At 36.4% G+C, this 16,580-nt stretch overlaps 1 protein-coding gene across 11 annotated transcripts in view; it reads left to right on the top strand.

Moving 5' to 3' along the window:
• Positions 1 to 16,580, top strand: part of Mbs (Myosin binding subunit) — a 55,426-nt gene that overhangs the window by 28,796 nt on the left and 10,050 nt on the right. For 8 of the 11 annotated variants that reach the window (XM_076135233.1, XM_076135230.1, XM_076135232.1 and 5 more), the window contains 7 exons: positions 466 to 573; positions 1,087 to 1,185; positions 1,821 to 2,052; positions 3,219 to 3,356; positions 4,730 to 4,871; positions 5,275 to 5,432; positions 7,076 to 7,135. In XM_076135233.1, the coding sequence (XP_075991348.1) occupies positions 466 to 573; positions 1,087 to 1,185; positions 1,821 to 2,052; positions 3,219 to 3,356; positions 4,730 to 4,871; positions 5,275 to 5,432; positions 7,076 to 7,135 (937 nt within the window). The remainder of the gene's footprint in view (positions 1 to 465; positions 574 to 1,086; positions 1,186 to 1,820; positions 2,053 to 3,218; positions 3,357 to 4,729; positions 4,872 to 5,274; positions 5,433 to 7,075; positions 7,136 to 16,580) is intronic. The other 3 variants (XM_076135225.1, XM_076135231.1, XM_076135226.1) reach the window with 2 other exon arrangements.

Here is a 16,580-nt window from a genome sequence, read left to right as displayed (position 1 = left end):
TAACTAGATATTGTAATGTTCATAATCAGTTATAATTTTCGCTATTTATGCTCTAACTGTTAAATGTTGCATACATTGCTGTTATAATGTCTAATATGTATTATATTATATACACTTATATACATAACACAAAAACGTACAACAGTAAAAAATAAGACTTTTTAAAAATATATTATTTAAAATTTATTACTAAAATGGCAACTTAAGATTTGGCTTTGAAATACTGAAAAATTCTCAGATATTTTGTTTCCCTTTTATAATAAATATTTACTTTATATCTTAAAATTCTTAAGCTTTCCTATACACCTAGTGTTACTACAAAACAAATAAATATATATTATTTATACTAATTATATAAATAATATTTATCTAGCAGCACAGTATCTGTTACCCCACCTCACTTCACTATATCGAGCACTTATTGAATGTCTTACATGTTAAATGTTGCAAATAAATGTTACGTAGAATAAATCCTACGGAGAGACGAGAGAGGGAGGTGAACACATGGAGCGGTACTACGAGCACGCCGAATGCCAGTCCGACCAACACTACCACCACTACGACAGTCAGAAGGTATGTTGTTTGTGCTTACGTCAAGTTCCTAGGTGAACGTATGCGTGCACCAATGTGCGTATACGTGCGTGCGTCTACATCTTATGTATGATATGTAAGTTGTTTTATGTAAATAGAAACAGTTTTAAGTTACTATAGAACAAAAAAAAATATTTAAAGTTTTACTATGATGGAATAAACTTGTTCTATTTACTATAAGATATTATATATGACTATCTATGATGATACAATATGATTAATACATTTATTACACTTTATAAGTATCTTTGTATTTAAGTATATAAAAAGTAGTAAGTATTATCCATAAGTAAGAAAATTACTGTAGTTAGTACCTTAGTGGAAGCAGACATACTGTGATATTTGGCGAACTTTAAATTGCCTTTGAACTAAGCCTAAATAAAACTGACTATTTTAATGTGAAGGGCACTAGTGAATGATAAGTCAAACTGCAGTATGTGTGCTTCTAGAACATATTCCTGTATGGTATGGTACAAAGTGTTATGTGTGTAACAGTTCGTCGGAGAGTGTAGAGTCCAACAGTAGCAATTCGACCCCGACCTCGGCTACGCCCACCAAACTGTCGCCCGGCAACATATTCAAGAACTTCTTCAAGTATAGTCACGTTATAAACATTCTTGGACACGGGAATTGTCACCTTGTTATAACGAGATACAGTTTATATTCTATCCAAGTGTGATAATCCTTTATGTGGGTGGTAGAAAATGTAGTCTAACATAAGCAATAACTTTAGAGCTGGTTTCACTTGCATTCTTATTGTGTTAGTAGTGAAACTAGCTCGTAACTTAGTGATCTTTTGTGATAAAATAATTTATGAGATGATTCTAATATTGATATAATCAGCACTATGATAATAAGTTATATGTTTGTTTACAACTCTAACATGGTTTGTTACGTCGCATCTCTGTATGTGTTTAATGAATTACAAATCGAATCAAAGGTGTGTTGAAATACGTAGTGAGTATTTTAAGATAATTTCATGACCGTAATAAGTAATCAAACTGAAAAAAGTACAATTCTCGTGTTCAAGCTCGTCAGATTTTCTGTGTGTTAGTTATTATTTGCGCTTCGTCTGTTTTGTGTTCGGACGATTTAATTTGCGTTATGTTCTACCAGCATGTCAAATGTTGCATGTATTATGGATTTGACGATGCAAACATTATTATTATTTCGCTTTTTGAGCTGATTATGTATAATTGGGAAGATGTTAATTGTGAACACTGCCGCAGGTCGTTTGTGCCCCCTGTGCGGGATGAGGAGAGTGAAACTCAGAGGAAAGCTCACGCCAAGCGCGTGCGTGAGACGAGGCGCTCCACTCAGGGCGTCACGCTTGATGAGATCAAGTCCGCTGAACAACTCGTCAAGAAGAAAACTGGTAACGGCACCACAGAGAGCCCCTCCCCTGGCAGCCTGAAGAAGGAGGAGCCAGCACAGACCACACCCGCGTCTGACAACGGCTCGGTACGTTCACGATGCATGTTTGTATTAACACATTGACTCAACGAATAGAACTCATAACCCTGCAAAGACATGTTAGTAACGGGCTGGTTTTGTTATTTCGAGTATATTCTATACACATATATTGTACCTAAATCACTTTCACATGTTAAATTGCAAAATGTCCAGAATATCCAGACTTGTGTGTGTAGATATATGCCCAGAAACTACAACAAAGCTTACTACCGACATGTCTTTTAAACGTGGTCAAAGTAGTGGATACATTCGGATCTCAATAGAGTAGATCAAGGTTATAAGGTTGTAGGGTATTAACATAATTACTATTTATCAAAATACTTACAAAAGTGACTAATTGGTATTGGGGATTCTAACTTATTGAAATTGGTATAAGATAGGCCATAGAACAGCAAGATATAAATTTAAGCGACTAAAAGATTAATAAAATATTTAAGAAAGTGTAACTCCTAAAGACTTTTAATTTGTAAATCGCTTTTTGATATTTTAATAGCGTAATTGATTTTGTATCTCTAACCTACTATTCTTACGTTAGAAATTGTGGCCTTAGCTGATTGAAAAGCAGTTTATTTTTTCGTAGCTGAACAAACTTAAGTCGACAAATTAAAATGAATTTACTTTAAAGTGTTTTAACTACAAGACAATATTATTATGATGATTGTTGTGTAAATGTACAGGAGATGCATAATCAATTCGTTTTATAAGTAAAGTTACACTTGCCTCATTACTTGTACATACGTTGAGTTTGTATTTTTGAATTGATAACTTTGTACCGTAGTTCATTGGTCCACAATGTTTGCTTTACTCTGTGACTGTTGACTACATGTACCTATCGCTTCGTGTTAATACGACCATTTCGTTACATTCATGGATTCATAGATCATTATAATGTACATTCAGTAGATAGGGATTGACGATAGGTCGGTATTAATTCCTATATTTATAAAGATATTGAAAGTAAAGTGGGTGTAGAAAGAAAGATTGTTTCGAGTATTTCAAATTTATGTGTCAGTAGAATCGAAGAAAACATATAAAAAGATAGTTCGGGTAAATTAATTCGAAACCAATATTCCCAAATTTGTTATAATTGGTATTTATTGTAAAGAGGAACAAAAACACGTCCTCAACATTGACGTATCGCGTGGTGTGTATAGGCGCGCGCGGCGGTGCCAGCGGGCGACGTCGCGGTCACACTTGCTCTGGCGTGCGCGTCCGCGACGGCCACGGCGACGATCGCTGCCAACAGCGAGCGCCGCCCCTCGTGGCGCCTGCGACTTGACCCCACTAATAAGGTGGTTACCGCGCGTTACGACCGAGAGATTGTCGATCGCTGTATTTCTTGCAAATCTCATTCACTACAAAATAGTCGGTTATGGGCGACGAATGTTTGAGTTAATACGGTTGAGAAATATGATCATGTCTAGTAACCGGGCTGAAATTCGAAAACATGTTGTTATTCAACTACATTAGTTCATATAAACATTTAGATCATTGTAAATATACGGCATCGCATTGTTAACCAGTAAATATCAGAATGTTGTTAAGCGATAATTTATTGGTAGATGCTTAACCTGAGTGAATACTTTTCTTCACTTTTCCTTACTTTCTCCCCGATTTTGTGTCCTATAAAAAGCAGCATTAATTTGTAATTGCATAGAAAGTTCATCAATCGACAATCTCGTTCGACCGTATCGCTGGACGGGAGCGCGCATGCGTGTGTGTAAAACAGATATATTTTCAATTCGATGGTCAAATTCTGATTTTGGGAGGCTTTTGCTATTGCTTAGTACTTTTTCTATACTATTTGCAATGAAAATCACTGTATAAAATCATTATTCATAAAATCATTACAATATTTTCTCAACATCAGAATTAGAATGTTGTCTCAATAAATAAATATAACAATGTGTTTTTATACTTGTCTGTCCGTTTGGTGTTTGCATGTATGTTCTATGTGTTGCTTTTTGTAAACTGTATTTTCATTTCTTTTCTTATTATGCTCGCGATTACCGGAGCCATACTTAGTTCTCGAGTAAAAATATGTAATTATCTTGGTTACAGTAACAAGGGGTGCTTACTGCATGCTTAATTAATATAACTAATAGCTAATAAAATGCACTGTTTAGTTTAGGAGCTCTTCGCTACTGATTGTCTCCTAGTTTAATGTTGTCGTAGTTAGAACGTAGATATTTTAGTGACTATTTTTACCTATTATGTTTAATTGAATTTCAACAAATGAATGCTAAGAATTGGCAGTCTCGAATTTGACTAACAGTTATATTAGAATTGTTACAATTGTTAGCTAATTAAATATTAATTTAGTATTATTAAAGAGTAAATTAGTTTCATGTGATTACATTCATACTACATGTTACCGCTCGAAATAAATTTACTTGAGCTGATAGTAGCAGAAATCAAGCTTTACGCCCGTTTTTAGAAGGTTGACATGTTTAAATAACCATTTCATGTCCTTATTATAAAAAAAAACATAGTGGAATTGAGAACCTCTTCTTTTTTAAGTCGGTTAAAAATTTATTCAAGATGTGTCTGCAATAGCTTCCTAGCACATACAATTGATTGGACGCACGGTCACTGGGTTTTGAGCTGTAAAGCATGTTGGTCCGTCACCATACTATGCGAGTACTGAGTGATGTTTGTGGTACAGTTTGAGCTGGAAGATGCCGGGCGGGTGTCGCCGCGGCCGGCGGCTACGGCTGCCGAGGCCACGGTCATGCTGCCCTATCGCCGTCCCCCCACTGGCTCCACGGCCGTCAACGCCGCGCTGCCCAACACAGACAACAGAACCGGTAAAAGTATAACACTTGCTATTTGTATTGTACGTTAAAATTTAAACTTCACAATGTAAATGCAATTTTTTATTAAACTGTGAATCTATCTAATCAGCCCGTTTCCAACCACTGATGAGTATAGGCCTCCCTCTCAGTACGCCATTTGATACGGTCCTGCACTTGTCTCATCCATTGCAGGGGATGGGCCTTGAGCTTACCACGCTTGCTAAGCGCGGGTTGGGATCTTTGCAAATCAATAAATGTATTAAACAAGTTTTAGGCATGCAAGGTTTCATCAGAATGTTTTCTTGCACTGTTAAAGCAAGTAATAATTATTTCTAATACACACATAACTTTGAAAAGTCATTGGTGTGTTGCCTTGATTTCACTGCTCATAATAATGTGATATTCGTTGGTACAGAGTTAGCCGGCGAAGAGGAGAAGGACCGCGAGAGCAGTACGGAGAGCAAGTCGTCGAGCAACGCGTCGCCGGCGAGCACGCAGGCCGCGCTCAACGTGATCCAGCGCCGTCGCAGACCCAAGCGACGCTCCACTGGCGTCGGACATGTTGATATGGACGTAAGTTTTCGTTTTAATGCTCTGACGTTAATATCCTACTGTCTAGATTATTGTAGATAAGGAAGTTTGTAAACATGGGTCTTTTGTGATTGTGACATCAAAACTACTGAATGATTTTTGTACGCACAAATAGACATGTGGTAAACCAGACATGCTTCCAGGCAAAATCTAAGAAAATAAAATAAACAATAATCGTAATCAAAACCTTTATTCATTTAGGTCAAATATTGACACTTATGATAGTCGCTACAATTACTGAATCTAACACTAGCTCGGAAAGGGGGTAGATCATTATAAGAAGAAGCAATAAGCAAAACCCGGCCACTATCAGCTTACCATGGGAACATTTATATTTGTAAAACCAAACGACAGAGGAAATTATTCTTATGGTTAGATTGATTCACAAAAAATGGAACCATATTCGATTCACAACAAACATGCGAACTACGTCATGGCTAAAAGGATCATAGAAATATCTTATCTCATATTATCTTAATCTTCTCTCGTGTTCATTATTATGACAGGACATAATTATTATATCAGTTGAAAAGATGTCGAACTCCGCCCTTTCAGTGTAAGTTTTAATAAAATAGAACGTAATTTTATATAGGCCTGAATCTGTAAGGCGTTCCTGGCTCGAAATTGTTTGTCTGTTGTAATGCCGGCTTAAGAACTTGTAGCCAATCCTTTAGCTAAAATTACAGATAATGTGTTAAAGTAAAAGTTTAGGAATATTGAAAAATATCAGAAAAGTACAGATTTTTTGGTCTGGGCGACTGACTGACTTCTCATGACGAGGTCTCGTGTGTGATTCCTGTGTCGGGCATTGGGTTTATCCAATTCATTTTGGAATGTTCTCTACAATTGACTTAAGTTTCCGAAATATAGCAATAGACTCGCTATTTTATGGGACTAAAATTGTGTAAAAGATATTAACAAGTACGATTTATGATTATACTGTATAGATTATTCTCTCCAAAACAAATTATCGGCCTTAATAATTCTACCCAATGAAAATGAAAGTTCACCTGAACAAAAGATTTCTTACGAGTTTTAGTAAATTGACTCGTAGTATAGTAGCATTTCGATCGCATTCCACGAACTCAACACTGTGACGAAATTAGAATATTCACTTGTGAAATAAAGGTATTAACATAATGACCTATTTACTGATTCGATTCTCTTAGAGTGCAGACAGTGCAGTGTTTTAGAGAGAAGTTAACGACTCATACGCTAATATATTATAGTGGTACCGTAATCGCTACTCGATAGATGCCAATAATTTCGTTTCTCATGTACTTATGACTAAATGTGAGGAAATGCTATTGCTAAGTATGTGTACAACTAGTTTGTCTCTGCGGCCTCGTCTGCATGGTATCTTTTGTGTTGAGAGGGCTGCTAGGAATTAAACTACTTACCCTCGATTTCTAAGGTACATTTAGTGGTCGTTTATTCTTTCAATAGAGTTTAAGCTCATATAAAACTGACAGTTTGAATAGATAAACTACCGCTAAATGTACCTTAAATCGAATGTAAAGCTTTCGAATCCATGAGTCTACAGCTGCCTACAGCCGAAAAAATTGTAATGAACCTGTCGCAAAATTGAGTCTAAAACAAAACAATAAGCGTTTGTTTGTCAACAGGACATTGTGAACGACCGCGGCGGAGGCGGCGAGGGCGACGTTGAGAATGAAGCACCCGCGGTAAGTCTCTCATATCATTTATTGTCAATTAAAACTGTATTGGAAGTTCATATTTTTGTAACTGTTAAGAAATCTTGTTTACCAAGCAATATCGTCGTAAAGAATTGTGGTTTCAACATCCAAAGTATTGAGTGCTTTTAGTATAAATAGGTTGGTAAAACTATCAAGATGTGATCGATTTAAAAAAAAGGAGAATATTTACTGCAAGTCCTTCGTTGATACTTTTAGGCCAGACTAGAATCTGATAAAAAATTGTTAGTACAGCCGGGTTTGACTTTTTTTCAGCAGTGACTATGAAATAGACACAACCCGTTTACCAGTATATATGTATATTTATTAAACAAGACAATAATTTTGATAAGATCTGATTCTACTTATAACCTATGCTGTCAAAATATCGCACATGTAACATAATAAATGTAAATATCACGATATGATCCACGCCACACGTTAATCCCACTCACTGGACCAAAAATAGCATCAGAAATAAGTTCGTTCGTCATAACGAGTCGGATAGATGTTGAAATAGCTTTATTTGGTCATCCTTGCCCAATTAGTGTGATTTTATTAGCGTTGTTCGTATTATTACGTTTTGATATAATGAAGTCTTGTGTTATTATCTATCTCTTGTGATGCTCCTGCTGTTTTGCTTTGTGAAACATGATTTATTGAGATTTACGTATAGATGATGACGTTGATATATATTTTGATATGCTGCTTGAAAACGGTCTTCGTTTATGTCCCCTTTTTCTAAAAGCTTATCAAATTGGTTTCTTTAACGTTGAACATTTTCTTGTTTAGCATTTTTTGTTGACCATTCCGGTTAACATTTATCACATTAGACAACCACGCAGAAGACATATGACGAACACAGTAAGGTACTAATTAATACTAAAATAGTTCAGTCCATTGCCATGCCGTGAAACAGTGCGGGCTGGTATAACAACGTGACTAACCCCCGATTTCTGAGGCACATTTAGCGGCAGTTTATCTATTCAATACCCTTAAAACTCTTACAAATAAAACACTATTGAATAGATAAACTACCGCTAAATGTACTCAGAAACCGGGGGTGAGAATAGGGCACATTTCGCAAAAATACATCAATGAGAAGTACCATACGTCTCGTAGGTATGGTACAGTTAGTTTTCGTCCGGGCACAGGTCGTTGGCCGATGACACTGGCCTGCCGTCATAAATAAACTAGGCACACTTCATATTGTGACACTGTTCATCTCTAAAGCACGTATTTGTTGTTTATTTTGGCCGTATATCAATCAACGTGGATTTTTGTGCACTTCCCAAAATAATGGGTATCTTGTTTTTGTTATTCATTGAATAATTCATGAGTTTCTTCTCATTCAACATCTTTTGCAATTATATCTTATTTCCAAGACAGCATACATAGTTCAAACAACACTAGTATTGACCGAATTATTATAAATTTTAATTAATTCAGCTCCAAAAAATCTCCACGTTTTATGTAACAAAAGAAATCATTAAACTCTCATCTACCAAATTTTTATGTCCAATATCAATCTATTTGAAATAGGCGATAAGTGCCTATTAATATCCAATTTAAGAAGATCATTTACATCTATTTTACGCACTTTCAAAACGTCCAATCAATTCTGTATCTATCAAGGTTTACACGCGTCTTGGCTCTGGACGCAAAGTGTCGTAACCGACTAATTCTTACTAATTACTTGAGTTATTAGAACGATACTGTTTTGATGCATCATTAGATCTCTTGTGACGTCCGCCGGGTCACTACCACCTGTTAACTTGTCAGTGGCAGTTAAAATGCCACTATAATTACACTTCGGATTTTTCGACTATTTCAACTAAAAGCAGTTGTCTATTGGTAACACATACATATTATGCTTTTTTGAAGTAAACTTTTGAACCTAAAAGATTACTGCTTATAGATAGATAGATAAAAGTTTTTGAACGGTTTTGGTACAAGAATCTTATTTGCCAAAACACAAGTGTATGTAGTCGCTCTACTCACATCATGTATTATAGTACTGACCAACGTAGGTACTGTTTGCAACAGAGAGACTGAGGATAAAATTCTAAAAAACTATATATCTTATTTATAATGATTGCGAATATGATCAGAAGCTTCAAAAGTGCGTGTATCAATCGCCATCTCTTATTGAATAGACAAAAATATATTTTTATGTCATTCATACGTGTTCGTAGTTTTTACAGCAGGCAATTAGCAGGCGATTGTTATTTATTGGGTCATTAGTCCGCGTGATGCCGTGACACTTGTAACGGACGACACCTGTTCGTTTCTTATATTATATCAGAGAAGACGACTAAAATGACTCTGTCGTGAACGTCTTTGAGTTGTGAGACTCGCGCAGAGATTCGTTTGATGAAAAATATTCGATGGTGTTCGGGTTATTTCCGATTTCATATTACGTAACGCGAGAGATGTTTGAGTAGTCTCACTTATAACCACAGAATTTCAACATGTTTATATGTATGTGGGGTTTGATTTGATTTACAATTCATTTTACGCGTAAGATCATGCAGAATTTTAGGTTTACAAGGTAAGTTCAGACGCCCATCTAATATCGACTGTTTATTTAAAAGAAAAAAGGGTTTGTTTCAAGTCATAAATTGTGGTAATCACAGTTGCTAATATGACTTTTACTCATTACATTCCCAGGCAAGGAAAATAAATGACATAAAATCTATTTACTCTTCGTTAAAATTCTTGTTTCATTCTTTCTCCAAATTTCAGCTCACTTGAAATATTAGTCAGTAGATGTCGCACACGACAAGACCACAGACAGTTATTCACAAAATAAATGACTATCAACGAAGAAAAAACTGCATTAAAAGTCTCGACCTTATATTTATTATATTTCCGTGGAAGCGTCATGTTAGCGCTCACACTGTAATGACGTCACTGAACAATAGCTGGGTGTATTTCTGGCTGCCATATCATCATACATCGTATTCGTCAAATGCTGTGAACTCGACTTCGTGAGTTATATTGATGGCTTTAGAAAATAAGTGCTTTGGGATTATTTATGAAAGCGGTTTCCGTTTCAAGTGGACTCCTAATAGTCTACTCTTTTCTCTTTTTTCTCTTTTTTAAAAGACAACTCCCGCACTAAGAATTGCTCTTGTGTCGCGGGGACTTTTACAAACATACAAACAACGGACACAAAGCACAACCAGACCCGAAGCAATTATTTGTGGATCGCACAAATAATTGCTCCGTGTGGGAATCGAACCCACGACCTCCCGTTGCAGTGGTATCGGCGTGGCGACCTAAACCACTGCGCCACGGAGGCAGTCTAAGTCAGTCTTCTACGAAGAGAATGACCGCAATTAGTAGGACGTCTATTTTGCTGCTCAATATCCGTACGATATTTTAGCAAACGAACAGAAGTGCTAAGGGTACATTTTATTATCATATTTGTCTAGAGAAATAACGTTTCTGTAAGTTGATGGTTTTAGTCAAGCTCGTGATAAAGTTTAAACCTGTCTCGTTCAAAACTTTCTGAGTCCGAAGCAGCATATAATGAGTTATGTACTGTACTGTATTCTAATCAGGCATGAATGACGATCACTATTTGAAAGTATTTTACTAGTTTTTGCACCAGAGGAAGTGCAGCATTTATAATTATAAATAGCGCGATGTGCTACTGACATAAAAGTTTTTAATCCAGTTCTTTGATCTAGATATTTTTGTCGCGTAGACAGGATGGTGTCATACGTAGATTGCCAAACACGTTTCAGTAACATTTACAGGGTATTTTTTATTTAATTATTACTTATTTTACGTCTTTACATAAATTCAGCTTGTGGCTTTGGTAGTGTGGCTATCCAATTCTTACTCTCCAGCAAACACTGTAGGTGAAAAAACTAAGATCAACAAAAACTTGATTAGTTTGATGACGCTATGGTTCCGCTTAATCATTGATAAAAGAAATGATTTACCTACTTAGTAGCTATTTACGTACCTTTGTACAGAACAATGAATTTTATTTGCAGCAGAATCATCATGTTCGTACATCAATCGTGTTGGCTAGTGGTCATGATATCGATAACTCACGCACGCACTATTCCGTGTTTTGACATCATGGCGACATAATTAACAACATCATTTCACTTTTGTCACTTTAATTTCTTTCGTAGAATGTTCCACGAAAAATATCACTGTAGAAATATTTGTTGCAACAGAGAATTCTTTTAGTTATTTTTAATCCAGTTTATTAATTCTCGTGGTTTTCGGGAGACGGTTGATTTGTGATGAGATATTATCGCTACAAGGCGGGCTAAACCCTAAATATCTTAAAAAGAAAGACTAGCCCTAGAACGGATTTGTACAATCATCAGGATTACCTAATAATATATGTTAAAATCTTATGATTAGATCATAAATGTTAAAGTTCCATGTTCACCTGTTTCACGTTCGCCAACTTGGTTTTCAAAAGAAAGCTTGTGCTTTTACTTATATTCTGGGAAACAGTAAAAATCATAGGCGTAGACGTTATTTCGCCGGAAATATCCAGTTACAAGAGCAAAATGCGTGCAATAGTAAAGTGCTTTTCCGTGACGTCAGGCAATCGATTTCGATTCGATTATGAAATTATTTCAGATAACTTCTCGGCCAGGACCTGACTTTCTGAAGTTACTGTGTTAAATAATGCGTTTACATCTTCGTTTTGTGTTGTATTCACGTAAATCTTAAATTTTCTCAAACATTTTCTTAGCATTTCTTACGAGTATGATATACGAGTACATCCCAGACCTAAATATTCCATTGTAAACAAACATCTTCACATTTATCTCAGTTCTGCTTTCATCGTTCCCAATATCCAGATACGAATATTTCTGCCTTTGTTCCAAAATTAACACATTATATATGAGACTATCAACAGGTCGGCACAACTGATTAATAGCATTGAATGACTTTATTGTTTGAGTTCATCTTCAATATACTTGCCGTGAGGAAATATTCAATTCTTTACTATCTAATTATTGTCCATAACAGCCTTTAAATATTCCTAGAAACAGTTTACCAAAGTTAATGGATTCGTTAGTAGATATAGGTTAAAAGCTTTAAACACATAGAGTGAAGTTTGCAATTATGTTTGTTTGACGTGCGTGTATGTTGTGTAGTATTACTAAGATGTAAATTTAGAAACACTCGAGTGCGAGCCAGAACTAAACGGGGTGAGCTTTCAGGTGCAGCGGATACAAACGCATAAGTTTGTAAATATAAAGGGATATGGAAATTATCGTAATCCTATACGAAACAATCCTGATTTCTTGATTAACCTAACCTAAAACGAAGTTTCGAGGACTAATAATATTATTAAAGTAATGTATTAGTAATGATACAAATAGCTAAATAGCAGCTTAAAGTACAACGTTCAGTTTTTATGAACGAGGTCGGTTATTGATATTGCTGGAGGTGACGCTGTTTAAGAATAGAACACTATATTTTAAACTTGATTTTCTTTCAGATCGTATTTTGTTTAACCTCTCTTTTGAAAAATATTATAAAAATATTTGTATTTTCTATTTATTTTTGCTCATTTTGTTACGTTTCGTATTGTTTTGTAATTTTTAACGTAAAATGGACGTGGCTGAAAACATTGCTGCGGCTGCAAGCGAAGTATTGAATATTCCATTATATTTTTATTTGTGTAAACAAGTACATTTTTAAACTTTTCTTTCGTGAAATCTCCAACCTGAGTACCTGATTTGGTTTACCTTTAATGGTTTACTTTCTTGAACTTACAAACTAACGAATAAATATGGAGATTCACTAACTTGCTACCCAGATACTGATTTCAAACTGTTTTCTGTGCGCTGTACCATCATGAATCAGACCTACCGTTATGAGTGACACAGTGTTATTTATGTGGCCATGTGCAAGGTTACTGAAATACGAGGCTCTTTGAAAGGGAAGGATTTTGGCAACTCACTTCCTACGTCACGACCACGAACATGCGAACACGTGTTTTTCTCCAAACCGATTTGCTCTGGGAAGAGTCATGCGTCAAAGGGATGTTAATGGACGGTTTCATCTCGACTGATTTACGGTCTTGGGTATTTTACGTTGATAGACTTAGATGGCGAGTTTTAGTCTTCATTATGTCCTCAGTCTTTTCTGGCCCTATTATATTTGAAGCTACGAGCATGAACCTTATTATAAGAAATAATTATACACTACTTACGTGAAAAAATATTGTTTATCGTCGATATTGATAAAAGACAAAGAAACGTATATCGGTCAGTTCTTTATTTAACACATTTGCGTCTAATTTAAAACAGTAGATAAATCTTCAGGCTGTCACCACACCTTAGTCACACTGTCACCTAGTGATGGATGGCGATGCCAATTTTTTTTAAATGTGCACTCTCTCACGAATTGATATCAGTTGATAAGGATAATCTTGTACCGCCTGACGACGTCTCGTGTAGTTTGTGCCGTCTTGTTTGACATCGGAAGTGATTAACTTTGTGGTTTTTGTGTAACTGAAATTGTTCTGGAAACGTTTTTATATAGTCGTGCCTGCTAAAGATACAGAATAACTTGATTTATCATTCTTTCGGCCTTGTAGCTGTGTGTGCCCTTTTATTTAATTAAATTTCTTTTGAGTGGTAACTATTTTGTTCGTCAAAAAAATATTTAAAAGATTTAAATTTGTAAAGAAAGTGGTTACACTAGAAATAGTTCAATTTAATCCATTAACGTGCCCACCTTGAAGCCCAGCATGAAAATGTCGATATGTCGTGTTTTCATCACAATAAATATCCAGGTTTCCGCGGTGAAACGTGACAATATTGGAATGATTCCAACTCTGTTACGGTTGATACTGAGGCGGTTGAGTGAGCGGTTACTACTACGTTTAGAAGATTTTGTAAACATCGTTTATTTATTTCCACGTGACACTGTTTTGGGTGGTCGTATTGTTCATTATTAACAATTAGGTCAAATAGATTCCTGTTTAACTAAATTGACGATTTGTGTTTTAGATACCTCTTTGAGATAGATATATCGATGCGTGTGGTATTTTGAATACGATCATAGATTTTCATACGTCCGTTTCTTCGACGTGCGTCATGCGGCTCTGCATGACCACGACTACACTGTGACTCTGTATATTTTTATAGAAGTATTGATAGTTTATCAGTAGTTATATGTGATAAAAATTTGATTTCTCGATTCTAAAACCGTTACTGAACTTTTGAATGATGAGTACCTAAATCTGTTAACGAAATGTATGCCTTAGATTGCTTTCCTAGAAGTGCTAAAACCGACGGATTGTTCCATTAACAAAACCATGAAGCGTTCAGTCTAAGGAAGTGAACACTAAACCGAATTCAATTTCAAACAACGTTTTACACAAATGTTCCACGAACTGTCAATGGCTCCTTAAAATCTATTATTGCTTCTTTAAACCTGTAAACTACTTCTGGTAAATTGCCACTACAAAATTTTAATACTTTCAAACCATTTAGGTACGTTTTAGTTGCTACAAAATACGGTCGAATTTAGAACCTGCACCTTTGCAGTCGGTTAAAAAGTGATTGAAGAAATAGGCTTCTTGGTAGGTGTTGTAGGGCTCATTATAGTATCACATTTTGTTAGCGTAAATTTTGCATATAAAAAATTGTATTTATATATTTAACATATTGATACAAAGAGCATTATTTTTAGCATTACCGCAGACCCGGAATGCACACATGCCTGGTAATGTCACAGTTCCTGTTCACGATGTTACCTCGTCAAACATTCGATACGTAATGTTGACTACTGTCTGTAGGCGTACTATCACATCACATCACAGCAATACTGCGCTATATTTTCTCATGTTAATTCGACGGAAAATATTAATCATTGCGTCAAATCATAGAAAAACTTTTCCTGATTGTTGTAAAAATATTTTTGAATTTATTTAATATGCAAAAACAGGAAGCGATACAACTTGCAGACGCTCGTAAATACGAAAAATAAAACTAGTTTACACATCGCTAAACTGGACACACCCTTGACCTGTTACTTGGATCGAGAGCGTACCGCCGGAGTCACGTCGTCATTCCAATGTTTTCATTACTCAAGTGATTAAACGCTAATTTTATGGTTTGCGAACAATTTATAACTACTTTGTCAATGTCCATTATGTAGAACAGACATCGTGTCGGTCGTCTAGCGTCTCACGCCCGCGTCTACGTAAGTGTCAAAGGCCGAGTTTTGCGAGACAATTTCGAAATAAGTTTAGGTGTAAATGACGAAATTTTGAAAAACGATTTCGGCACGCCAACGTTGTGCGTTGAGAAATAGAATTAGGCCACTGACTCAATGGATCCAGCGCACACATTTCAAGATAGCTTAGTAAATGTTCTCATAATCTAGGGGATATCTAGTGGGTAATAAAATACTGGACAAGATTTGGAACGCGTTGCGGTTACCGATATTATCGTTGGAAGCAAATGGTTTAAAATTTTATTCAAATGTTTAGACTGTTCCCTCCAAGACAGTATTTGGGTCACCGCTTTCAGAATTGGAGACGCGTAAACTTGAAAATAGAATTTATATACAGAATGTATAACACAAAGACAAGAAGTTGATGCGTGTTTCATAAATTAGCACGTCAAGATTGTGTTGTACTACTAAAGCTTTTAGGCGAATCAGTATCTGCGTAGTGTTTAATGTTGGATGCATTCGGCGCTCGTTATCTACAGGTCTTGCAATTGTTATAGTATGCTGTGTTTATCAGAGGCATATATTTAGCTCGTGCGTTGCGTACCTGTACGATCGGGGCGGAGGCGCGAGTTGGCTACTGGTGGCCTTCGATCGACGCACTAATTATGAAGTAAACTGTCGACTGATTGATGAGGCGTCGCTGATAATAATAGAGGGCTGTAATCTCTATTTGTGTAGCGTCCTTGTGGCGGTGCGGGTGTGCTGCCGGCCGGCGCTCCCTTGCTACGCCGTTATATTTACAGGTGATGCGTGTCTCACGTGTCCCCGTAGATCTCGCCCTCTCGTCTCAACGTAGCAGTGCGTCAGCGGCGTCACACACGCGCGATCCTGCCGCCGCCGCGCCGCGACGTGGGCGCACACAATATTTTCACTCCGCGTTGAATAAAACTCGGGGAAACAGTCAGTGTGTTTATGTAGAGCGCGGCGTTCGCCCGCTGTTAGTTATACGATTTGCTCCTAGTGAAATGTGTACAAAATGAGTCGAAAACAAGATAGGTACACCTCGCGTCCGCGAAGCCTCACTTCGCACTACAGTTCTTCTCCGAGTGTTTTGAGCACTATGCTGGGTAGTCAATACAATCCTTACACGACATCTAATTACTCCAATTACAGTGCCAGCGCGTACAGAAACTATAATCCTTACAGTGCAGGCCTAGGACGGCCATCGTCAAATCACGGTATATACGGAGGCACGAGTTCG

The sequence above is a fragment of the Anticarsia gemmatalis genome, chromosome Z (assembly GCF_050436995.1).
Source record: "Anticarsia gemmatalis isolate Benzon Research Colony breed Stoneville strain chromosome Z, ilAntGemm2 primary, whole genome shotgun sequence".
NCBI lineage: Eukaryota > Metazoa > Arthropoda > Insecta > Lepidoptera > Erebidae > Anticarsia > Anticarsia gemmatalis.
This window is presented reverse-complemented; position numbering and strand designations above follow the sequence as displayed.